Source organism: Poeciliopsis prolifica, unplaced genomic scaffold (assembly GCF_027474105.1).
Source record: "Poeciliopsis prolifica strain line A6 unplaced genomic scaffold, Auburn_PproV2 SCAFFOLD008, whole genome shotgun sequence".
In the NCBI taxonomy this organism is placed as follows: Eukaryota; Metazoa; Chordata; class Actinopteri; order Cyprinodontiformes; family Poeciliidae; genus Poeciliopsis; species Poeciliopsis prolifica.
This window is the reverse complement of record NW_026562383.1, coordinates 9,000,193-9,027,376: the sequence shown is the minus strand read 5'-3', so window position 1 is coordinate 9,027,376 and position 27,184 is coordinate 9,000,193. Positions and strand designations below refer to the sequence as shown.

Below are 27,184 nucleotides of genomic sequence, written 5' to 3'. Positions count from 1 at the left end.
TGTGTAAAGGAAAAGTGCTGCGACACCTGGCTTGTGGTAAAAAATAAAAAAGATTGTAATCCTGTTGATCATTCTTATTGTATTGTATAACATAAATAAATGATAAAAAAATTTATTTAAATGAGTTGAATTGATAAATAACAAATTGTTTCATCATGAAAAATAGATTTTGGATTTAAAATTCTAATAATTTGCTTTATTTTGGGGCTTTTGTTAAGGCGGGTCATTTTTGACCCGCAGGACTAAGGGAGTAAGCAGAATGTTAGGATCGCACGAGGGTTAAAGTACAACTCAAAAGAACTGAGAATGTTGAATAAATTGTACAAATTTAGAAGGAACAAAATCAACCTAGAAATTATTTTTTGAGAAGGGAACCAAAGAATGCTCTGTGTTTTATTGTAAAGTGAAAGAACAAGATGCATGCTTAAATGTCACGACTTGCAGTAGTGGTATTCAGATAAAATGTGTTATCAAAATGATCTCGAGCTTTGGTTTCCGTGATGCAGTGCTGGGTTTCCTGTCCTCAATGTGGGACCTATAAAAGCAGACGTCTGACCGAACTTATACAAATACAGTAAGTGGTTGGTTGTTATCTACTGGATCCCTCATAATGACTCCCAGAAGCATCATCATGATCGCCATCTCCCTCTTCATCACAGTGGGGATATTGAGCCCAGCTCCAGCTGCCGGTGAGTTTATTCTATCACTTATTCAATTCAATCAAAAACATAGAATATATTGAAGATTTAATATTTTCTTCAAGCTAGCCTGAAATGCATAACTGATGTTGTGAGTCAGCCTTTGTGTGTGACTTTTTCCATCTGTAGGTTTTCGAACCAGCAAACCCTGCTGTACAAGGCACAGTAAGCAGCCGGTTCCCTTCGAAAATATCAAAGGCTACAGAGAGCAATCAACTCTGGAACACTGCCGCATCAGTGCAATCATGTAAGACTCACCCCACCACAAATCTTTACACTTTCTGCATCCTTTCAATTGCTTGCAAGTAAGAGTGCTAATCTGCCATTGTTGCAAGAATTTGATAAGATTTTAACATATCTGTGATGGGAAAAGCATGCTTTTATTGTAAAAATGATAAAATTATTAACTAAAACAATAAAGATTGTTTTTTTTTTCAAAATAAAATAAATATACAGATATAAATATACATATATATATATATATATATATATACAAAAACATCCATGTTTTTCTTAGAAAATAGTTTGATTGTTACTCCAACAAGTTACGCATGTGTAATAAATTCAGATGCTGTTTATGTTTCTTATTATATTTCTTTTTATCACAGTTTTTACACCATCAATAACCAGGAAATCTGTGCAAGTCCAAATGATAACTGGGTGAAGGAAGCTCTCGACTTACTGAGGTAGAAGACTTAGTTGACTTAGTTTTTACCGTAGTATCTGATTTGAGTTTAGATCCAGACTCTTACAAGGGTTTGATTTTAGGAACAGTTTGATTTAAACCATTTTTTTGTTTGGTTTTCAGCTCAAAACTGAAGGCGATGTCCCAGAAGAGACTATAAAAAGATCTGAAGCTTGCAAACTCTTCCATTCATGCTGCCAGTGGATTTCTCAAATGTTCATAATTCTTCACAAGTTATAAATCATTTACTGATTTAAAACAAGAAAAACGGTTTTTATGTAATCATCTAGACCAAGAAAGTTTAGAAATGTTATTCTTCTGCAATCAAGCCTTTATGAGAATATAGCCTCCTTTAGTATTGATTTTAATACGGTCATGTTCAATAAGTTAGAATATTAAGAAATAACACTCATTTATTCAAGGAACTCAATTTACATTTTTTAAAATTAATTACACACTCTGAGGCTTTCAAGCCTTAATTTCTGATAATTATAATGAGCTTTGACTAACAGCTCATGAAAACACATGTAAGATAAAAATACTACATCAGAGCAAACATATATATGTTTATTGGAAATATAAGTGTTTAATGAAAAGTATGTTTAATAACTGCGTAAGGGTTTTTATTTTCAAAACAAACAAATGAGTGTTGTAACCCATATTCTATTTTATCGGATGTGATTGTATTTGCTTTTTACTGGTGCCGACTTAATAATGTGCATTTATTTCAGAGTTAAACTTATAAAGCCAAAAAAACAAACAAAAACAAAAAACAGCTAATAGATCAATTATTTCCACTTATTTCATAATTTAGAAAATGTTCTATCTTTTCTTAATGCTTTTTGATTCTCATAACTGCTTAAGTGAACATGCTAATAATGAAACAGAAATAAAAAAATGATAAATGGTTTATTGCTGTTGTATTTTCTTATTCAAATTCTAAAAATTTTATTTCTTCTTGTATCAAACTACTATGATTTAATTTAGCAGCTTTTCCTAATTTGTTGGGTTTTGTCTTTTCAGCAATTAGTCTTTATAACAAGTTAAATATATATATATATTTATGTTCAACATTTTGAAAAAACAGTTACCAGTAATTTCTAGATTAATTTCAGTTTCTTTTCTCAGTGTTTTGGTATCAATGTTCAAAACACATAATCATGGAAACAACAGAGGCCAAATGAGTGCACCAAGGAAAACGGGTAATAAAGAAGTCACAATTTTCCTCAGTAATTGTTTCCTTAGTAAAGAGTTTCTTTAAATAATGAAATGTGTATATTATTCAGTAAAAACTTTTCATGGTGACAATGTCAACATGTCTCATGAATAGAGAAATTAGTAATCTGTATTACTGTAAATTCAACCCATTCTGTCTCAAAACTCTGTTTTGAGTTTCAAAAGTTCTGAAATCCTTTTCTGTGCAGTTTGAAAATTTTTCAGACACTGACTTGAAACTGATTAGATTCAAATTTGGGAACTGAGTCCAAATTTATGGCAGAATGGCAGAGAATAAAGCTGCCATTCTAGCAGCTTTATTTTCCTTCTCTTTAACCAATTGAGGATGTTCATGGCTATTTTTCCGTTCAATGTTTTGCTGAAACATCTTGAGAAATTCTTGAAATCTTCCAGTTCCTAACAGGCTGGAAATCAAGTCCTCACCGTGATATTCTCGCCAACAATCTTCCATTTTTGTGTTGTGTTGAATAATGAATTGATGGCCTTTACGCTGCCAGACTATGATCAATGCTGTGGTCTTCACTGTAATATCTAAGTTTAGAAATGTGTCAGCACCTCTTGTATGACTGTTCTTCTCAACAAGGTGATCATTTCTACTGATAAGGTAACAGGTTGCTGTTGAAACCCAGACAGATTTCCAGAGCAGTGAGACAGCGTCATATAGGGTCATTGTCTTTTGACCCACATACTGAACACAAACAGGAGACTATAAAATCAGATAAAGTTTATTTCGGAACAAAGATGAATTGAGATGTGTGGTTCTGGTCCTGTGGGTGGGAAGCCGAGGTCGTCATCATGGTACTCGCAGGCAAACACTCAGGAGTCAAAGTGCTAGCAGTCAGCTCCTCATCTGCTCCAAGCAGACGATGTAGGCTGACCACAGATGTGCTGAATCCACACAGACGTCACGCCCTCCAGGCAGGAGCAGCCTCTTGGCTCCATCTAGTGGATGATGAAGGAAGCAGCAGACAACAGAGACTCCCTGTAAAGACCCCAAAACCCCAACAGTCAGAGGGGACAGGTGAGGAGAGCAGGGTTGTCTTTTCATGTCTTTTTTTTTGTCTCATCCTCTTTATGTGTCAGTATTTCATTATTTCTTGTGTCATTTAAATGTATTACTCATAATACGATCCATAGAGTTATTAGTTTTATTTCTTTTCCTTTGGTGACATAGAGGGGAATTTATTTTTAATAGTTCCATTATATTTACAGAATATTACCTGTTACATGAATGTGAAGCTAAGATGACATAAAAATTGTTTGAACAATAATATTAATATAGTAATTTGTGTCCAAAGCCATTCTTCTGTTTTTCAAAAGAATTAACCACATTAGTGAAAGGTTGTCATGTCATCGGAAAAACAGAACCTGCTGCTGCAGGTCGTTAATATTTTAAAGGCATCATGACTGTCTGGGTCACCTAAAAATGAAAGCTGCCAGCATGTCTGCTGAAGGTGTCTGTAAACTTCTCAGTGACGCGTTCTGACCTCTGAGCTGCTGCAAATGCATGACGGGACTGAGAAGAAGGTAGTTTTGATTTCAGTTCAACACCCAGAGGGGTTGGTGTGTTCCAGACTGACAAGGTGACACAACAAAGATGTTCTGGTAGTCTGTGTTGAGTAGCCACTAGATGGCAGACTAATTCTTTAACACAATATGCTGTCAAAACATCCCTCACAAGATTGTGAACTTTTTTTTTTTTTAACTGCCTTAATAGTTATATTTTTTTGGAAATTAGGCATAAAAAAGAAATTCAGTTTGCCATGCAAAAAAAAAAAAAAAAAACTACAACATTTCAAATGACACAGGGATCCTATAACCCAATAACTGCTAATCAAGCTAACCATGAAACACTAAGTGTGTGAATAAAGTTCCTAAGAACCTGATTACTTTTACTAGAGCCAGCAAAGTAAAATACACAAACTCTAAAGTTTGTGGTAGGTTTAATAGATATTCAACCTATCTTGATTACTGTGCTAGCCAGAGAGAAAATGACTGTGAACCAAATGAAATTTGGCCCGTATTATATAATGGGATCCGAGGCACAATCTGTACGATTGCTCTCATTCGTTGTGAAGAAGGGTAAAAATGTCTTTGATAAAATTTCTCTTTTTGTCCTTTGTATGACACTTTTAGCAGAAACAGGCCCACAGCTGACTTAATTGAGAATATGACATATCTTTCCACATATTTACTCGTTGTTTTGAGCCAAACGGAGATTAAACTTTATATTAGCCTCATTTGACTGAAACAAAGAGTCTTGGTATTCCATTCTTGTATAGATTTTTATTTTTTTTTTCTGGCATCCCTCCCAAACAGCTGGTCACTATGTTGATAGCATCTCTTGAATTTAATGGAGGCTTTCTGACCTCTAGATGGAGCTCTTTGCTGCTGGTCTTACAACTGAAGATCAATATATATTTTTAAAATCTCCCTTATGTTTCTCTGTTCAGAACATGATGGCAAGACAAGCTTGGTTCAATACCCAGCATGCTTTGTCACATTTTCAGTTGTTTTAAATTATTAACTTATTGATGTGACTGTAAATATCGGAAGGCTTAGTATCTTGCAGCAATTTCTTGACTTTTAAAGTTCAACACACATCCATCTTGCTCATATGACACTGTTGTCCTTGCTATTTTTAGGTGGAGAAAATGTTGGTACCTCTGTCAATTTTTACTAATGACTCATATCAACTTGAGAAAAATGCAGAAAAACAACAGAACTTGACATAGTCAACATACTGTCTCCTACATGAATATGCATATTATTTGAAAATGTTATCCACAAAAGATGACAAGCTTGGATGGATGACAAGTGTTTATTTTATTTCTTCTTGTAAACTAAACAGTACCTCATGTGTTTTACTCTGCACTGCACATACCAGTGAATACAAAGATAAAACTGAAGAATAAATACAGCTGGTAATAAATATTAAATATAAAAAAAATACACCTTGGAATTTTTCATTGTCTTAAATTATTGAAACTGAACTAAAGGCTTCAAGGACGTCGTGGTGCTCATGGTGCTGCTGGTGGTGGTTGTGGCAGGAGTTGTCTTTTTTGCTCTCCGAATCTGCCTGAGAAACACACAAGCAACAGACCATTGTTAAAATACCACACTGCACAGCATACCGCCTTTCAATAAAGCCATTTGCAAAAGCTGCAAATGGAAAAACTGACAGAGAGAATGAAGGTCCACTCACTCTAGCTCCTTGATCTTCTCAAACACCCAGTCCTGTTTCCATTGGCTGCAGACTTCTCCTTCTGATGTCTCAAATCTATTAGGAAAATGTAATTCAATTAAAATACAAAAAATCTGTCCTGTACAACACCTTGAATAAAATACAGATTTTGACCATAGTTCCTATGAAATTCCTATTTTTAAAAGTAAAGTGAAATCGTCTGCATTGTGGTATGACTGGAATTGAATTGGAAAGTACATATTAGCCTTCCAACCTGTCTTGGTGATCAGATTGAATGTGACCTTCTCTTGATGTGTTTTGATAGGATGGTTATTTTCTGTCAATTGTTTTGATAGGACATTTCTTGGAGATTTTCCGTTGTATGAATAAAACTAAAATTAAGTGAACAGAAGTGATTTCTTACATGACTGCACGAACACAGGGCAGGTTCTTCCTCTGCATCCTGTAGCCAATGATGGGAGCAGTGATGCTCTGGTCACTGACCTCAGTACAGCACTTTGTAATCTTGATTTCTGTTTCATATAACAAAATGAAAAAAAAAAAAATACATAATAAATTACCATTTACATATATTTTTAAAGTGCGTAGCATTTATATTATGCATATAGTTTACACATGGAAAGAAGATTTTTGGACGAAAAACTTACGCGAAGCAGATGCTACCAGTATCGCTCCGGCCAGAAAGGCCAGACAAGTCAGTCCTCTGATGCACATCTGCATGGTCGTTGAGTGAGGGTTCTTTGCAGTCACTGAAATGTGGACCTGAGGTTTGTTGCTGAATCCTAACGACCAGTCTCCGGGTTTTATTGCACAAAAAGAGGAAATGGAACTAAACTGAACGGATGAACAGTAAGAGCATCATAAGGGCGCATCCGGGTGAAGGAAGTGATGCGCTAGATTCTCCTGAAGACACCCATTTCCCTTTTTTATGGTTTGGTAATGAGGTTCATTCAGTTTGACTCCATCGTGTGTGTTTTATCTTGTTGAACTTCTAAATATTCAAAATACAGGTACTGATGCAGACAGATAACTCCAACATTACGCATACTAGATAGATAGATAGATAGATAGATAGATAGATAGATAGATAGATAGATAGATAGATAGATAGATAGATAGATAGATAGATAGATAGATAGATAGATAGATAGATAGATAGATAGATAGATAGATAGATAGATAGATAGATAGATAGATAGATAGATAGATAGATAGATAGATAGATAGATAGATAGATAGATAGATAGATAGATAGATAGATAGATAGATAGATAGATAGATAGATAGATAGATAGATAGATAGATAGATAGATAGATAGATAGATAGATAGATAGATAGATAGATAGATAGATAGATAGATAGATAGATAGATAGATAGATAGATAGATAGATAGATAGATAGATAGATAGATAGATAGATAGATAGATAGATAGATAGATAGATAGATAGATAGATAGATAGATAGATAGATAGATAGATAGATAGATAGATATTTATGAAATTATTGTGGTGGAAAAATTATTATAATATAACATCTACTGATCATGTTATATTAAATTCTTGTGAACTCTCACCAAAAGAACCAATTTACGCTACACTCACAAGGTTGGAGTGGGAGCCCCACTCCCAAAACTCCCACTGGTTTTGGGAGTGGTTTCCCAAAACCAGACTGTTTTTCCCATGTTTTGGATCCCTTATCCTTGGTATAAATCTCATGTGTTGAACTCCACTGGTAGAACTTTTCTTTCAGAACTTCTTCATTATTGGTTGTCTTACAGGCTCTCTGTATTCTCACAATATACAAATAAACCTGATTTAATGATTTCATCTAACAGTGCTTGGAAATCACTTTTTTTCTACAACACTATATTAATGATTCTATTCATGTCTTTATTTTTCAACAATCTCATCCAGGTGGTCTTTTCCATCAGCCATTATCATATCATACAAAATGTTCATTATTTCTGATTTCATCAATATTTTATGGGAAACACCACATGTTGGTCACTGTACTACTTCTCTATTCTGTCACTGAAAGTCATGGTCATCACAAGAGGAAAAGAAGGGGGAAGGAAGACCTCTGACCACAAACCACAGCTTTCCGAGCATCATCCGTCCATATTTGGTCATTTGTTCCTGCCTAATCCATTAGTCAGCTTTTTCAGGTCTCTGAAATTGAGCAAATCAAGACCCAGGTTTCTAATGCAGTCTTCCATTCATCTTTCTTTTTTATTTATTTATTTTTTTACCTTAAATGTTTTTAGAGATCTTTGCTTCAAAAATAACTTAATCTGAGCAAACTTGGTCTGGTCTTCCATCCTTTTGATCATTGAGAAATATATTTATGGGTTTTGTGGAATTGATTATAGGAGAGTAATTACCACTGTTGTTTCATCATAATTTTAAATGATACTGTAAATTTTGGTGAACTAATGAAAGGATGCACTTTTACAAGTGAGTAGGTTCCATTTTAACTATTCAGTAGCAATTTACCTGCTGATTTCTGTTTACTTTTTATAATTCTTTATAATAAAAAAAAATTCATTTAAATTTTGCTTAAAAAAGATCTGTGACAACAGAAAATTTCCCACTTCCACTTCCAGTCACTCAACCTTATTTTATCTTGTCTGTAGATTTCTTGGTGGCCGCTGGAATGGTTCCAGAATTTTTTCACAGAAACAGCAAAAGTTTATTTTTAACAAATTACAATTTCTGTTTTTTCAGTTTCTGAATGTAGGGGTGGCTAATTGATGTGTTTTACAATATTCCCCTCGCCCAGACATAGTCTAAATCCAAAGCTGACATATTGTACCGTGCTGGCACGTCTTTGTCTTACTGAAACGTTACCCTTTAACATCCCAGAATGGACACTGATGGCAGATTATTCTGTTACTTCTATAAGTTCTCCATAAATTAATTTTGACTTACAACAAAATGCTCTTGGAGAAGATTACCCATATTACTAAACCAAATATATTAGTATAAACATTTTTAACAAAACTGCATTATGAACAGAAACTAATGTTAAAAAAGGGAAGTGAAGAAAGAGTACATGACACTAGTTTACGCTTACATGCAGATGCAATGCTCAGCAGTTACTGTACGAAAGAGGAATCATTGAATAACAGTATTTTAGCGGATATGAGGTTCTTGAAGGCCTTCTGGAAAGGAGAAATGACTCACATGAAGCGATAAATTTACCAAAATGAAAGTGAATTTTGATAAAAAATATACTTTCTCTCCTACTTACTTTGGATATGAAATATAGTTGTTTTTAAAATTCCTAAACCAAGTCAAACAAACAAAAAAAAGGCATTTCATTATGGGTTGCAAAATTTACAAATAGAGACAGATTGCTGTCGACTAATGACTTCTTTCTTATCACTATCTTTATCCGATGCAACTTTCTGCCAAATGGGATAAAAATTTACTCCAGTATGAGGCAATCTCAAAGTGAATAATTGCACTGTAGACCTCAGCAGCTTGTGGCAGGAAAAAGAGAGCGCCCGTTGTTATTACTAAGTCATGCATTAATAACAAACTGTCATTGAGGACGGAAAGGACAAAATCAATTAAATGTAATGGACCCATACAAAGATTCCCACTTGGAATGTTATTTAAAAGCCAGGAAATGACAGCAGCAGACATTTTCACGGACGAAGAGATAACTCCAACAGAAGCTTTGCAGACTTAATGTCATGTTAGACATTAAGCAGAAATATATATATTTTTTTATTTCTGCCTGTGCAGGAGAGAAAGATAAAATTGTCTCATATATTCTCTGTGGCTATGTGTCATGTGTACTGCAGACAGCCATTATCTATGCATCGAGCAATCTGAAACTAAAAAAATACTGATCCTTTTTGTCCAAGTAATGCCTAAGTAATTTGTTTATAAGAATAGCTCTATAATTGGTTAGATTTACTTTCTGGGCCGGGATTTTGGTCCTTGACTGCATCCTGATTCCTGAGGATTAAAATAAAGTGGATTATAATTGCTGACAGAGTCCTTATACTGACCCAATGATCACAAACTGAAGGCACTTTTATGGCATGATCCCAGGATAATCCAAAAATCATTAACTACTTACGTGGAGCATGGAGCATTTTGTGATTCACATTATACAAAACAATCCAGCATAATTGCAGAGCTGCTCAAATCAAAGTGGTGTTTTGTTTAACGCGGTAGCATGAATTTGAGTTCACATGTAAACAACGAACATTTCACATTTCAACAATCATGTGAAATATCATTTGGCAGAGCACCTGCATTTCCAAATCCCTTCCTGGCTGCTCAAATACATTCAGCACGACATTGGATTTTCCTGATCAATATCATTCTCAGATTAGACACAAGAGGACAAATTATTTTCTTGCGACACGAGACTCAAGGGCAGCTACTGTCTTTTCTTGAGATTATCGTATGGGGTCACAGCGTAAAATGTTCGGCAATTGTGGAATACTATTTCGTTCCATGTTATGATGTGACTGTGAAGTGAGCAGAAACAAACCAGCTGTATTAAAACTCTTAAAATCATAAATATTCACACTATAGAGACTTGCTGAACATGTAGATTTGTAGAATGATTAAAAAAGCTACCGTACATAGGCTCTAAACTGTTTAAGAGTATGTAGGGAGTGTTTTGACTTGAGTACTATTTGTGTTTTCTACTAAATCTGTTACATTGCTAAATGTTGGTGAGAGCAATCCCAAAAGATCCAATGATTTCTCAGAATCCAAACAACACTCTTGGTATGTTTTTGATGAGTGAATCACATCATAACATTACATAAAGCTCAAAACACTTCACATAATAACCCCCCTTTAAAAAATTTAAAATGATGATCTTGAACCAAGCTGTTTTCTGTGGGTGATTTTCTGCACCTACCAGGGGGTCATTAAATTTTTATGATGTTCAAGAAATAGGCAGATCAGTTTTATAGCTATTAACAACACATGATTACCTTCAAATGAACTGAAACACGTTACAAATCAAATTCTCATTTACTCACAACTGAAGTGGGCAGGACGGAGTCATAATTATATGTTGCTTACAACATGGAATTGTGAACAAGCCATTTAAATTTAGCAGATGTAACCAAGACACATGAAACCGCAAAAAGTTTTGCCAAGTTGTCATTCAGTGGTGGTAAGCCTTTGTGAACTGTAGCCTCAGTTTCCTGTTCTTAGCTGACAGACGTATGTGGTGTGTTCTCTGCTGCTTTATTCCGAGTTCAAAGCAGTATGACCATTCTCCTTTGGCTTCAACAAGACATTTTGGCCCACCACTACAGATAGCTGAGTGTGAACATTTCAGCAGGTTTAGACATTTTTATAAATACTAAGAACAGCCAATGTGGAACCAGCAATCACTCACATTCAAGGCCATCTAAATTCTCCCTCACGCCGATGCTCAGTTTGAACTTCAGCAAGCCGTCTTCACTACATCTCAATATCAATATCCATTAATTAAATTGTTGCCATGAGATTGATAGATTTTCTATTTGTTTCAAACAAAGTGGTCAAATGCTCATTGTTCGTAAGTTCAAAAGTTCATGATGTCGTGACAAAAGCTATGATGGCCAAAACCAAGTGGGTTTCAGTGGAACAGAGTAACTGTTTGAGCATAATTTGTTAACGCCCCAGGTGCTTGTAAAAGTCATGAGATCAAAAGGGAAAGGCAAGTTTGATCTGTCTGCATGTGTGTGGTTGCAGAAGTGAACGGAGCAGCAGCAGCAGTAGCACAAGAGAACAGTTACCTCAAAACCGAACAGGAAACTTCCATGTTAGAAAGTGAAAAACTCAGTAGAGTAGTGTAAGTCAATGAACATTTTCACTTCTATTTGATTTTGAGTGTCTACCTATAAGGTATAATCTTTTCCAGACTTTAATTTTAAAACAGATTTCCAGATTTCTTTGAGATAAACTAAAATCAACTTACAGTCACCATAACAAGAGACAATGCAAAAACCAAAAATAAGCTGTTACTGCTAAATGTCACCTTGCATCCTCAGTAAATATTTGGCAACTGCTGTAAGATGTTAGTTTAAATAGATAAATAGCATCATTTGTATACAATACTAGTATAGGTGTAATTTTCATTAAATAACCTGAGTTAAAAATAGAATAAGTAAAGATGTACAACGGTGGAAAACGTCTTCACACCTCCAGACCACCAGTGAGGAGAGTGGAGGGGCGAGGACAGCGCTGGTGAGCTTTGGTGGGAGGAAGCATTACTTGTACTTTCCGTGTGTGTGTGTGTCTGTGGGTGCGGAAACCTTGCACTGCAGAGGTTTGAATGAATGCAAAATGAGTTGGTGGTCTTTAAAACGGCTCAAGGCACCGGCTTCACATCACATTCCATCAGTCTGACCTGGAGAGAACATCATGACGAGTATCCCCCTCATCTCGCTTGTATTGGTAGCCATGATGGTACCGACAGCCTCAGCACAAGGTAAGCGAAGTGCAGACTTCAAGAAGTTGTGTTGTTTTTAGCCTGCATTTTGTGTATTTTTAATGATTTATGGCAAGTGTCGTTTACTCTTGTCTGTTTTTCCTTTCTTAAGGTGGCATCTCATCCTGCTGTCTGAAATACACCGGCACAAAAGTTCATCGAGAATCACTGAGGAGCTACTACCAAGAAGATAAATCATCATGCAATCCACCAGCAGTTGTGTAAGTCAGAACAATCTACTTCTGGGTTGGATTATTTTACACGTCTTTTTTTCAGTGATATTCATTATTGTTTCTTCTACATATATCTCTAAGGACAGAAGGTTTATGTCTTCTGATTCTCATATGTTCTTTGTTTTTTTCTCCAACAGATTCACAACAATCCATTCTATAAGAATCTGTGCCAGTCCCTTCAATATGTGGACAAAAACTAGCATGGCTTTTCTGGATGGCAAGAACTACGGGCAACAACAGTCAAGATCAAAAAGGCAGCCCAACAAAAATAAACTTCACTGACACTGATGCTTCTATTGAGACGCAAGAGCTCGATCTGTCATCTTAAGCTGTTTGAGTTTCATCAAATTTAAACCTTACAATGTACCTCAGTTTGAGAAAATTACAAATCTGTTGTTTGACTTTTGTTTGAGTTTATTTAATATTTTTATAACTAATGTAAAATTGTAAATAAATATTATTTTTTTAACTGACTCAAGCTTGTCATGATATCAAAAGTATAACTTTGTGATCTTAAGATTCAAATCAGAATAAAACTGATGCCTACTCATTCGCAGCACCCACTCTTCATCTTTTCTTGTCTTCATTGTTACTCAACTCTCTTATAGCACAACATGCTTCATAATTACACTGGTGTGAGATAAGAGCAGCAGCAGTAGCTCAGATTTTTGAGATTTTCTGATAACTATCAGATCTTAATGGTGGTGGATGAACTGCTTTCACTAAAGTAGAAAATAAAGTGCTTAAAGTCAGAGCTTCAGAAGGTATTTGATTTTATGGCACTTGGGTAAGGTGAGCAATTTTGCAAAACAACTGTTCATCAAAGTAAAAGTTTGGTTTATATTGCAAAAATAATTTTATGTTGTTGAATTTCTTAGATCATTTTGCCTGTATGAGGAAGGGAACACTGTTGAAAATAGCTGATAATATGAAGTCCAACATGTCATCAATAAAGTAAAAAAAAAATACTGCTAGTAAAGTGGCATTTAGGTCATTGACGCTGACCCATTATATACTGAAACTGTCATCTTTTTGGCAGCTATTTGTGTGGAGGAGGTGGGGTTATAAGACCTAGAAAACAAGCTGGAAAGGAAATAAGCTGAAAACTAGCATAAACCCTGACATGTAACTTTTTTCAGTAATAATTTGTGCCAGTTATAACGTAGCTCGCCTTACAGGGATGCATAATGATGGGGTCGGCAGAAGTAAATACAAAAGCCCCTCTTCATTGAGTATTGCCTGCATTGTATGCATTGTAAGCACTGTAAAACAGAAATGCAACGTAGGATGCTAAAGTTAGATTATGAGTCACAGCTGTTTTTTGGCGGTTGAAGCTACATGCCCTTTGCTGCTTTTAGGCACTGAGTGTTGCATGGTTTCTACCCATCTCACCGTAAACCCACACAAGCACGCACAGGAGTCAAATAGATGACGGTGAGACAAACACAGGTCCCGAATTCATTGATAAGATGTGATGCCAGACCCAGTTTTGATTAAATAAAATCAGTCAGACAATTAAGATGCCATCTTGAGGTAGTATTTTTAGAGCAAAACGGCACTGGCACATGTATACCTTCTCCACACTGCATGCTTTTTAAGGAGGAAACGAAAAGACTACCACACCTCCAACCTCCTGACAGTTTCCAATTCTGAGCTAAATTATAATTCTCGCTCCTTGTTTATTGAATTTAGATCACTTTTGACATTCTGTAGTTCATTATCTAAAATTATTCAGCAGATTGATGTGAACTTTATTGTTCTATACTGCACAGATGACTTTTAAAACACATTTTGTCAGTTTAGGGATGGTCCTTGTTTTACAAGGAATTACTAAGAACAGAGACAGAATTTAAACATCTATTGATTATCTTTGGACGATTGTGAGGGGTGCTGGTGACTATCACTATGGGTCGGCAGGCGAGAGGTGGGGTACACCCTGCACAAGCTGCTAGCCAGTCAACACAGAGACAAACAGGATAAACAGCCATGCATGCATGTCTCACTCCTAAGGAGAATTTAGAGATCAGTTGAAGTGTTTTTGGACTTTGAGTGCAAAGATGTCATGTTTTTCAACCAATGCCCATTCTTTGTGAAATAGTCTGGTTTCTGTCAGGCTGGATGGAGATCCTCAGTGACCCTCAGATTCCAAGTATTGAATCAAATTCCAAATTTGATTTTGAGATAAGTTTTAAATATGCCTCTGTTGAAAAAAAAATCCACAATCGACCACATATTTTTTATTTCCCTTAAGCCAACCTCCCATCAGTTTTGACCAGCTCCCCTGACCTTGCTGAAGAAAGCACTCTCAGTATGATACTGCCCCCAGGAGGCAGGTGCTATGTTTGTGGTGATGAGCAGTGTTTTCCACCCCACTGAGGAAATCTTCCTGCACATCTTGCTGTGTTCCCTGCATTGCTTGTGGCAAACAGCAGATGGAACTTGTGGTTTCTTCTTGCCACTCCTCATAAAATTATATTTTCTTTCTATGTGACATTGAAAGCAAATTTTGTTTGCACTGGATTTTATTTCAAGATTCAGAATTTCAAGATTCAGAATTTCAAGATTCAGAATCAAAGTGTGTATGACACACCATATTTATTTTTTCTTATTTAAAAGACAAAACTTCCACCAAAGCAAATTCCATTACACAATTAAAGTTTGTGGCTGTAATGTAACAAAACTGCAGTTGACCAGGCGATGCTATTTTGAGATATATTGTGATGACAGTTTGTATTTTCTTGTAATTTTTTATTGGGGAATGATAGATCTAATAAGTTAATATATAAAGTAATACATAAATAAGTCATTGCATCAGTTTAAAAGAAAACTGTGAACACTGAGAATAGTACTGTCACTTTTTACACAAATGTATCCAACCACAAACCATGTGAACAGAACAACAACTGCGGTGTGTACTCACGTAGACATTAGAAACTTAAATAAACAACATTTTTGAAGGTCATTGGGGTGCAAAGTCCAGTCATAATGCTGTAGACCAACTTATTAGGTTATCACTTTGGAAAATTAGGGGTTTGATTTAGAATTAGCCTTACAAAATCCTAATGTGGGTAGCAATACACATTTTTATGTGTATTTTTTTATAAAAAGTCTGTCTGCTTGTGACTATTATGTAAATAACAGGACTTTTTGTTTAACAGCATCTCTTATGAAACAAACACTTAAAAAACTAAAAGCATTTTTAATAAAACTAGCCCCAGCATGCTATCTCAAGACACTTTTTTAATATTTGCACAAACTGTATATTTGCACCTTGTTCTATCACCAATTCCAAAACAGAAAATGGAAATGTAATCTTGAACATCCACCCCCTTAATAAACAAATTCTGGTGGCATGAAAACAAGCACCAATCATTCTTTCTCTACTAAAAACAACTTTTTTCTCTCTCTGCGTTTGCTGGGATGCAACAATAAGTTGTTGCTACAGGACAAGATCAATGTTGAACCTTATTTGGAGGATGAAGGACTTTCGCTTATGGAAGAGGAGCTGAGAGAAGGAACTGAAAGAAAAACTGCGTAGGCGACGACCAAATGGTCATGAGAATGTTTACGATAATTGGTACATTAGGTAATGGACTAGAATAAATCTCATTTTCTTGTTTTGGTATAAACTGATAGGAGTAATGTAAAACTGTAAGACACTGCTAAGTAATGTTAATATCACTTTGTATAAGTAGCTGTGAAATAAAAATGCATGAATGTTCGATTGTAAATTGATGTTTAGTGAGAGTACTATCACCATTTTGGTCCCATTATTAGATTTTTGGCATTGGATAAATGTCAAGAGCGATTATTCTGTTATATTCTTCAATAATGTTGCAAACTGTTTTCTCTACATTATACTTGGATCTCATACAAAAGTGTCATGAAAATATTTGAAAAACATGTTTACCAGAGAAAAGATTTATAGTTTTAAGGTTTTTTTTTCATTAATAAAAACCTCAAGCATTTATTATTTGCCTATTCTTTTTGCAAAAGAGATCAATCTGACAAATGGACAGTGTGTCTAACCACAAATTCTCCATTGGAGTACAATCTGGATTTTGAATGGGCAATTCTAATTTTCCCTTAATTTAAATCTTGATATTATATCCCTTGTTTTATTTAAAGAAGGCTGTCCTGCTGAAAGGTGAAGCTCTACAGTAGTTTGGCAGCTTTTAATGGGATTTATTCCTGTTGTAACCTCAATATGCCTCCATCAGTCTTCCTATTCACTGGTATAAGTGTGTTGAATAATGAATGGATGGATATGTACTGTTCTCTAATGAAGCTTTGAAACCTTAATCTCAGAGGTTTGAACATGTGTCTTGACAATACATTAAAGTCTTTCTCTAAAAAATATTTAACAAAAGTAGAAGATATACCTCTCAAAAAGTTTTTTTAAGTATCTCAACAGTATTAGTCATTTGTGTTAAATTATTTTGGGGGAAACGAAAAGTGGTGGGAGGAGGATCTGGCTGTAAAGTTTTGACGAGGTGGCTTCATGCTTCCTCTTTCCAACAATATATTTGTGGTGCAAAACATTTCAATTGCACACTATATGAATAAAATTAAGCTGAGCTGGTCACCTTGAACATCTTTACTCTCCATGATGAGTCTCACCATCCTGTTCTTACTGGTGACTTTGATGTCACCAACTTTTTCAGCTCAAGGTAAGATCAACCTTTCCATATTAAATAAAAATAATTCAGCTTTTAATTTTGTTTGATATAAAATTCCTCCATTTCAATTTTCCAGGACGCATCTCTAAATGCTGTCTGAAAAACGTCAGAACAAAGGTTCATCGAACATTGCTGAGGAGTTACTATGAACAAAATGATCCATCTTTATGTTCTGTGCCTTCAGTGGTGTAAGTAAAAAAAATGACTGATCATAGTTTGTCATACTTTTAACATTGCACTTTATTTAAACAAGTAAATAATACAAATGTGCTGAATATTTTCTTTCACTTTTAAAAGATTCACCACAAAGAATGGAAAAAGACTCTGTGCTAACCCCAGCAAGATATGGACAAAGACCAGCATGGCCTTTCTGGATGGAAAGAACTGGCAACAAAGACAAACTACTTTCAAAAAGAAGCTGGAAAATTGATCAATCTAATCCCAGTATTGAAACAATAATGGTCCCCCATTTTCTTCCCTGGTGTTTTAGTTGAACGACCCATCAGCTTTACAGTGTGCCACCTTTTGTAAAATTGTATGATCTATTGTAGTGCATTTGATTTTTGACATGTTTTCTTGCCAATGAAAATCTTGAAAATTGATACTTGTACTGCGAAATGATCATGGATTCAACCTAAGGACAGTCTCAGTGCAATGGTTGCAGTTTCCTAATCATGGGTTTTAAGTCAGGGCAAATTATGGATGCACAAAGCTACAATTGCTTTCATGTCACCTAATGTTGACGCTGTTATGTGTTTGATTTCTGTATCATCACAAGCTCTCATACTCATGGGACAAAAGAGTGAGTAAAACTCAACTAATTGAAAACTAGTTGAGTTATACCCTAATTGCACCACCTTTTTACTGTAAAAAATAGCACCCAATTCATCTCAAATTTAAAACCCAACTCATCAGTGGTCTGGCAATATGATGAATTTTTGCCACAACAATGACCATTGCTTTCCTCTTCCCCTCACAGGACGGTTTGACACTTTAGACTATGGGCTAACCAGATGGAGGCTTGCAGTCAGTGTATTTCCATTCGTGTTCTTACACTATGATGTGTGAAGTTATAAAAAAAAAAAAGTTTGCTCTCAGTAGGCTGAGAGAGAAAGTACAGCTGCGTGTCAGTGTGGTGCAGTTGGGGGATGTTTAAGGGGCTGAGAATGGAGAGCGTTTGAGGTTGTTGCAATGTTTGCTAAAACCAAACTGTAATGGGTTTTTCCCACCCCTTGTATAAATTATAAGCCCACCCCTATTATTATGTGTATGATGGAGAATCTGAATACAAAAGGTGAATTACCCCATGAGTTATAAATAAATATCATTTTAATTAAGTTGGGTCTCCTATTTATTTGCAATAAAATGTATTGCCAAGTACTCAACAAAGCTTGGTGTATACAGAAATGATATGTGTTCTTGAATGATCAGTCAATTGAAAGAGCTTACCAAGATCTTAAGTTCTCTCTGACTTTTGTGGTGGCTATGTACTGGGGTAGAAAGATTATGACAATGAACACATTTTTGAATCAATATTTACCTAGGTAATTTAAATGGTTTGTGATACTCCTTATACTGTGCATATATTTAGAACTTGTTTTTTGGAGCAGTCCTTTCTCTCCTATCTCCGGAGGACACTTGTAGGAAAATCAGCTGAGACAATGTTCCAGAAAACACCACTAAACGTCTGACCATCAGCTGGATTCAAACCCATCAAAGGTAATGGCCGGTGTTTGGAAGAGGAGCGGGCTACAGTGGGCAGTTATAAGTAGGTCTTTCACTTCATCTCCGTGCTTACTTTAATGTTATTTTCAATGGTTGTTTGCAACAACATGTCTGCTAACTTCCTGTGTTCCATTGTGGAAAACCCATGGACAAGAGTGTCAAACCACACAATCTATGGGAACCAGAATTAAAGAGATGAGATGAAAATAAATCAATCATTTAACAGTCTCAATCGTTGATTGATGAATTCTGGAGAATTCTAAAGAATATTTTTAATATTCTAAAGGATACTTAAAAGTACAGATAAAATAACAAATAAAGGCACATTTCCAATATTTTTTTTCACAAGATAAAGCTTGTGAAATCAGTCCTTACAGTCGATAATGTGCATATGTTCCTCAACAAAATTACCAATTTGCCTTGAAAGGTTCACACGTGTACAAGGAAGTGAAATTCTTTCTGTGTTTACATTTACATTCATCCTACAAAGGTTCTGTTAGAGACTTCTAAAAACATATTTTATATATGCTGCTTTTATTCTTACTGTTGACATCCTTCTGATTCTCTCAACACTGGCATCCATTGTTGTTTAGTTGAAATGCCTGAGCAAGGGCAAACAACAAGACCATTACAGATTACATCACATAGTTTTTATTTATCATTCTACCTCAATTCTCTATTATATATTTCAATAATTTTTTCATCAAACACAGGTTAGTCTTGCAGAGCATTTGCTGGGTAAAATGAGGACATGATGCAAAGGATGTGGTATGCATCTCTTTGCAAGACCAGGGCAACTTAGATTCAGTGGCAGCTTGAATAAATAAGAAGCCATGTAAAGATTAGACTGACTTAGATAACACTCTGGTACGCCTAGCTGTGTTATTCTAGTTTTACACACTGTGGTTTGAAGCTAAAATGGTAAACTGTGGCTTCTTACCCCTGAGAAGCAGAAGTAAAAGTGATGTAAAGACTCGTCACATCACTGTAAAGTGATGATCTCAGTGCTCAGTAGACTTACAACAACATAGATGATTTTTTAAAATAAAAAGTCCTGAAGGAAAAAAAATAGCATAAATATTGGGTCAACATTGAATGGTACTGAATTTGTAGTTACAGGAGACTGACCTAACAAATAAAGAGGAACATCCTGCACTTAATATTAGCCTGTCCAGCCGACACAGTTGTTGCTTCTTTTGCAGTTTTCACTGTCAGTTTTATTAGCTATTAGTTTCCTTTTTGTGCATCTTTATTTCCCTCCACATATAGACAGTAGATAGTTCTACTAATTCAAATAAAAATGTTATTTGCTTCCAGCAGAAAGGTGCTTCATGGTGTTACAGGGGGATATAATACTAGTGTTTTACCCTTGGAAATCTTCCATACAATCCAACTTATTCCAACATCTGTAATGTTCAGACTATGGACACTGACCTCAGCAGTCCAAACCAGCAGTGCAGTAGGTCCTGTTATGTGGTCTTTTGTGACTTTCTGGATTAGTCACCAATTGGAGAGACTTGAAAAAATTTGGTACACCACTCTGATGATGTGGCCCGTATATATGTCATCTCCATTTGCAGACATTGGTTCTTAGAATGGTTAACCAGAATACTTAGAAATCAATTTGTAACCCTTTGTGGATGGATAGGCATCAATGATTTTGTTTCCTCTTTAACATTGGGTTTGATGTTTTAGTATTTAATAATTAGCTTGTTGTGAGACATGTTATATTGAATTGATTTGTTGAATCTACTTCATGTTATCTATCTAAAAAGTGTGATTATTTAAAGTTAATTAATGGTTTTAAAAAGAGGCAGTCATACATAGAACCAAGTGCATTTGAATAGTTTCTTTTTCCCCTTAGTAAATGTAATCATGGATTTTGTTGTCATAACTTTCCTGTTTCCTTCGACTGCTCACAGCCTCTTCCATACCTCCTGATTACCTCACTGATCTCACCTGTGCTTCTGCTCTTCCTGCTCCTGCGGCTGCTGGTTGGTGCTTATCTCACCTGTGCCACTGCCGCCAACATAAGCCCATGCTCTGCACTCAGTCAGTCCTGAGATCATCAAGCTGCAGAAAAATAAGTGGTGGGAAAGTGAGCTCTTTTGACTGCTTAAAATGTTATATTCTTTAAATTAACTTATTACTAAAAACTATGTAGGATAAGTTTTACTAGTACAAAACACATATAAAATGTTATAAGTGTTCAATTTTAAAGTACAAAACCTGTTTATTTGTGCAGGATGTGATCTTCTGGATTGGTTACCACAGGGGAATTTTGGTAGAACGCCCTCTCCTGGGAAGGTTCAGTACTCTTCCACATTACATTATGTCTTCTCCATTTATGAATAGTAGCTCTCATGGTGCTTAACAGGAGTCCCAAAGTATTTCCAGAGGGGTAGCTGTCACTGACCTGATCTGTTAAGCTTTTTTATAAACACTGGGATGATGTGCTCTTATTTGAGATCCTTTAGCCAACAGAAGGTTGGCTAAAGGTTGGCTAAATTTCAGATATATGAAATTCAAGTAATGTCTTGAAACTATAAGCCTGGCAGCTGCTGATACAACAGAGAGTAGCATTCTAACCTCTGTTGATGGTAGAAATTATTTTGATTAAATTTTGATGTTGAGTTTGATTTTGATTGAAGGAAAAAAAAGAAGCCCAAAAAAAAAAGACATCTAGAATGTGACAAACACTTTTTCACAAATGAGAAAAAATTTTGGGAAATGGAATCAAAATTATTCCATTTTATGAAAGTGGAATGCCTGCTATGAAAGAGGCTATGTTATGATTAGACTGTCAACTAAAGCATGAAAATATGTGAAAAATGAGCTACACTTGAAATTGGGTCAAATCAAAATGAGCAAGTGAGAATTAAACAGACATAACCGAGGGAAGCCAAGTCTGCATAACATAATATAGTCCCTTAACTGGCAATTGATGATGTGGCCCATATAGTTATTATTTTTTTAACTACGCAGTGACTCTAGTGAAACATGGATATAATTTCAGTCAGTTCTAACTCATGTGAACTGAACTGTGCTTGTTTGAGTGAACTTGCACAACATTGATTTCTCCTGAATGAATATCTTTCTATTTCACATCATGTTCGATCGGAGAGCTGCTTTTGAATGACATATTTGCCGAGCTGTTGTATGAGTCAGAGATACTTCTTTCCATGAGCTGTCTGAAACCAATAGTTGAATCTGAGATTAAAAAAAAAACAACATAAATAAATAAAAGGCATTTTGATTCAGCTAGAACATTGCTTTGTACCATAATGTAGTGATAGGCAAAAATGTATTTAGACAATTAAATTATTTTAATTTCCTTTTAAAGTTCTAAACATGGAATTAAACTAAGCTATTCATTTTCTTTTATCTAGATTTTTAGGCCGTTTTTTACTGTTGTAGATATTAATCTGAGCTAATTTCCTTCATACACATGCAAACACAATGAGATACAATCCAAAACACAGGAACCTGTGTTTAAGCTTTCATGTAAACAATGTTGAGAACATTGAATTAGTTTCCAGTAAGAATATAAATTATCAGTAACATCACATTTAACATTTTGTCAAAAAGGGATTTAATTTTAAGATAGATTTCTAAGGATAACTACATTTGTGTTTGACACAAGCATTTAAGAAATAAAATCGAAGAGTTCTTAACTCTTGAATGTTCTGCAGTGATATAGTGTATATTTTTGCTTCACAATTTCTTATTTTGTAACATTGAAGCAGAGATTCATACTCAGCTAGAAATGGGAGAATAAGTTCATCATACTGTATTGCTAGATGTTGAATTTGTGAAAAAGCAAGAGTTGTGTCCGTATTTTCAGCACAATGTTGGGCCTGTTTTGCAGGGCGTGTTGGAGTCTGCCTGGGATTTCTTTTGTCACCAATCCTGTTTGTGGACAGGATCTCAGGACCTTGGACCGCTGTGTGACCTCTGTTTCTCTCGCCCCCTTTGGTCCAAATTCTCTGATTGTGTGGAAAGTCCTCTCCCAGCTCGTCAGCTGATCAAGTCTTCTGCATAAAAAGTACTGTACCACTTTGTCTACTAGTGGTACCACAGACAACGGTACCACTAACCATCGCTATGTTTCTTGTGAAAAACCATAGCTCATTTTCTGTTCTTGTTGCGTAATGCCCAGAGCTTAGTTTCTATTCCTTGTTGCAGTAACCAAGGCTCAATATGCTCTCCTACCTCCACTGGCACAGTTCTTACCCCTTTCTCCTTGGAGAAACACTGCCAACATTTGTGGTTTTTCAAATGAGTGACATGGTTTTTTGCCTAGGAGGCACCACAACACAAATGAAAGGTCATAAATTGCCCCTCCGCCAAACAAAAACAGAGCATAGGCCCTTCCCCTCTGGTGTGCATGGTAATATTGTATTGAAACACATTTTAAAAGGGGGAAGAAAAAAAAACATCTCTTGAGAACAGATGATTTTCTACCTATATTAATACAAGTTTCTTTGAAACTTGCTTGCATACTGTCAAGTTGTACTTACCACAGCCCCAAACAAGTTTTTAAAAGCACCACCTGTGCAGGTTTTATGAAATGTTTTGCATAATTCTTAGAAGAGAGGAAACAGCCCCTCTAATACTATTCTTCTAAATCAGACCCCCAGAAGCACATGCAGGGTTGTACACATTTGCTCAACTCAGCACACAGGATGTGGTAATTGGTGTGGTAGCATAAGTCCACCATCTCAAATATAAACTCCCCTGAAAGACAAAGCATAACAATACAAAGTATGAAGTACATTGATGATACAACCTTAGAACAGCAAAGCTACACATAATATAGTTTAAGCCAACTATCTGCCTTAATGCATGCTCCCATATTTTAATCAGCAACCACAAGGTTTGATTTTGTGGCGTTTTGTTTGCGTCACAGTAAACAGGAAAAACAGACGTTGCACTGCGACTGGTAGGATGGCAATAAACAAGATAAAGCACTGCTAAAAAAAAGAGACAGCTTTGCCCTACTTACATTAATATGCAGTATATTAAATCAACAACCTGCACGGAGGAAAGATTTTAAAAATTACATGACAATGCATTTGAGTTCTTACTCTAAATGCAGAAGACCATTATATGCTAAATTAGACATAAAACAGCCATAGTTTGTGTGTCCATTATGTAGATGATTGTCCTAAAGGTGACAGAAATGTTTGTTGTTCTAGTTTTAGATGTGTTTTTGTGCCATATTGAATTTCTTTTGAAATACCTTGGGTTTGTGGGTTAAGCAAGTTTCCTGAGTACATCAAACAAGCTGACAGTACCCGTCGTCTTCTGACTGCTGATCGCAGCTGCTGATAGTAAGTGGTGACCCTGAAAAGTCTGCTCTAACTTAAATGTGTCTTGAGCCAAGTCATGATGATGAATTTTCTATTGCATAGCAAAAGGATTGCAGGACAGAATAAATGTTACTTTCTAAGTCTAACTTTTGACCAAGTCTAAAATAACAAGCTGCAGTTAGACCCCTGGTGGAACTAGAGGCACGGGATCTCATAATATTGAATTTTCACAATGATTTTATTATTTTTCTAGACAGCATGGTTATCACTGTCATCCATGTACCATTTCATAGTACATGAGCAACAGGACGTGATCCATTCATGCTGCACCACAGCACAACACGAGTCACAAGACCTGCTGTGAGTCCTGATTAATGGGGTCTGTCAGCCGATGTTGGAAACTGGCCCTTGTAATCGTCTTAAATTCCCCTTCCCCATGCAGTGTTCCTGGCTGTAAGTTACCAAAATCCAATTAGGTACGTATGAATCCTGTTCATATCATCAAAGTATTAGTTTTTGATATGTGTTAAATCTTGGGAAATCCTCTGTATTTTCTTAAGCTCTGGTCTCATAGCTCACTGCGTATGGACATCACGGTCTAGTACGATAAATGTTTTGGATTAAAATTTGGTTGTACAGTAGTTTGTTTAATACTTTTTAATTGCGATGCTTTTGATACGATATTATGCTTTCAATGTAACAACAGTCAAACTGTTCTAATCCCTAAAGACTGTGTTGTTACCTTTTTTCTGTTTTTACATCCAGATGGATTTGCAGCAAAGTCTTGTACTGACAGAATATACACACATTTGTTCAATAAATTATTTATTTGCACACAAGAGTAATAGCTAATAGTAATACATTATCAGCTCTACCATACTTTATTAAGATATGTTGTAGATTTGCCATATATGGTTTTGTTTCCCCCGATTACTGTAATTTTTGTCATAATTGAAGCAATGACTTGCAACCCAATCACTTGGACACCAAGTGGAAATTGCATAAGAGGTTTTATCAGATACTGAAGTGACAAATGTTTTGTGCTCGACATTATTTGTTTATTTTCAGATAAAATTTGAAGTGACATTGTTTTTAGTGTTTTCTGATTATCAAAGATTTCATATAAGCATCTCTGAGTAGCAAGAGTACCCATTATTCAGTGAGACTTGTGATCTGAGTATGCTTAAAAAATAATGCTTTAAAATATTAACTATCCAAATAAATAGAGTAGAATTGATTGGTAAAAGACACTTTGATTACATCTTGTTTTACTCTTTGATTACTCTTCTAGCCATGCTTCATGTTCTCTCCTTTTCAGGTTTGTGTGCTGTTGTGATGGTCCTCCGCAACTTTGTGGATGCCGGTGTGGTCCCACTGGTTTGGACATTTTGTTATTGGCTGAAGTGTTGAATTGCTGTCTTTGCCTCCAACTTCTGGATAATATGCTTTGCCCACTTGCTGTTGGGGTCGGCACAAATGATCCTTCCAGCCACTGTTCGAAACCTGCAAATGTTTTCAAACATAAATTAATTCAATTTGACCTTATTTGATCATATATACATATTGAAATATTCTAACTCAAAGAAATATTGCTTCACATTGCAGGACACAATCACACAACAGGCTGGAAACAATCAGCAATGAAATGGGCTGGAAGGAGCCTCATTGTTCTTCACCAACCAATATGTTTAACTGTGCGACAATGTAAAGGGATGACAGTGATTATCTGCAATCCCGAACCTCTTCCACAAGATGTAAATATTTTTTTTTCTCTCTTTCTAATGACATATCAAGGTTTTTTTTTGTGCTGTTGGTAGAATTTATCATTTTGTTAGACCATTGCTAGGTATTTTTGGATGACCGGGAGATCACATAAAACATTCTGTATTCATCAAAATGTGTAAAAGGTTAAAAACAAACCATTTCACAAACACTATAAACACATAGAGATGTTACTATGAGATCAGATGTACCGGCACATTCAAGATAGTGAAAAAGCATAGATTACTTACACAACTAGACTAAAGTCACAGACAGGTTCCTTCTGAATGGTGTAGTCCTTAATCTTAGTATGAAGGATATTTCTACCGTACACCGAAACACACGGACAGTCATTTCCAGGTCCATCGCCTGCAAAGATAACACATAGAAATACATTATTTAAGTTTCAATACACTCAGACCATCAATAAATGACATTTTGATAGTTCCTTGCACTTACTTGCTTGGACCAAGTTCATCCATGCAGCAAAACAAAGAAGAACATTTAAAATCAATCTGAATTGCATCTTCAGAGTCAAACCTCGCCTTCAGTTGGCAAGTACCAAGAGTATCAATCACTCTGAGATGGAAGGATCACATTAATTTAATTTTGGCAGCCCTTCTTCTGTGTTAGTAGAAGCCCCTCTCTCCTCCCTCAACCTTTTCCGGTCCCCATAGAAGTCTGTCACCATGGTTATTGAGTGGGGAGAGGAAATAGTGAGTTTTTTTTTTTTACCTCTCAAAAGTCAAAGATGACAATCAGTCCATTAACCACAGAACCAGAGAGAGTGAAACAAACACAAGATTAAAAACTCCTACACCTGAATGCAGAGATAATCAACATTTTCCACCACGCTTACCCAGTGGCATCACCAGACAAGACCGCTGTCCACTTTAATAAATCATATTCAAATCATACAATCATCTTCTTCAATCAAGACAGAAATGTAAAACCCAATAAATAAATACATACATACATTTGGCCATTTTATCCCGCCAAAACTATGGAAAGTTTCTGGGTTATTGAGTAATTTTACCCAGAAGTTTTAAAAGGTTTTTTACCTATTATCACAACATCATCTATTTACAGAGCTAAGGTAGACTTGTTAGGTTCAAAATTGATTGGTTATGTTGGATGCAGTTCCATATTGATAACATGTAATCATCACTTTAGACAGTCATCCTCTTGCGTTTT

The 27,184-nt window shown here is 35.6% G+C and overlaps 2 protein-coding genes and 1 long non-coding RNA gene across 3 annotated transcripts; 2 read left to right on the top strand and 1 right to left on the bottom strand.

The window, feature by feature from the left end:
- Positions 1-587: 587 nt before the first annotated feature.
- Positions 588-2,173, top strand: ccl20l (C-C motif chemokine 20-like). The gene is made up of 4 exons (XM_055032624.1): positions 588-689; positions 828-945; positions 1,307-1,384; positions 1,507-2,173. Exons 1-4 carry the CDS (start codon positions 611-613, stop codon positions 1,541-1,543), a joined length of 312 nt encoding a protein of 103 aa, XP_054888599.1. The 5' UTR covers positions 588-610; the 3' UTR covers positions 1,544-2,173.
- A 9,910-nt stretch (positions 2,174-12,083) lies between these two features.
- On the top strand, positions 12,084-13,069 carry LOC129361646 (C-C motif chemokine 4-like). Its single transcript, XM_055032622.1, has 3 exons — positions 12,084-12,280; positions 12,393-12,501; positions 12,651-13,069. Exons 1-3 carry the CDS (start codon positions 12,214-12,216, stop codon positions 12,793-12,795), a joined length of 321 nt encoding a protein of 106 aa, XP_054888597.1. The 5' UTR covers positions 12,084-12,213; the 3' UTR covers positions 12,796-13,069.
- An 11,998-nt stretch (positions 13,070-25,067) lies between these two features.
- LOC129361648 (uncharacterized) lies at positions 25,068-26,617 on the bottom strand. The gene is made up of 3 exons (XR_008606165.1): positions 26,450-26,617; positions 26,242-26,359; positions 25,068-25,732 (listed from the first exon to the last, which is right to left on the bottom strand). It is a non-coding gene; the product is annotated as an uncharacterized LOC129361648 (long non-coding RNA).
- Positions 26,618-27,184: the final 567 nt, after the last annotated feature.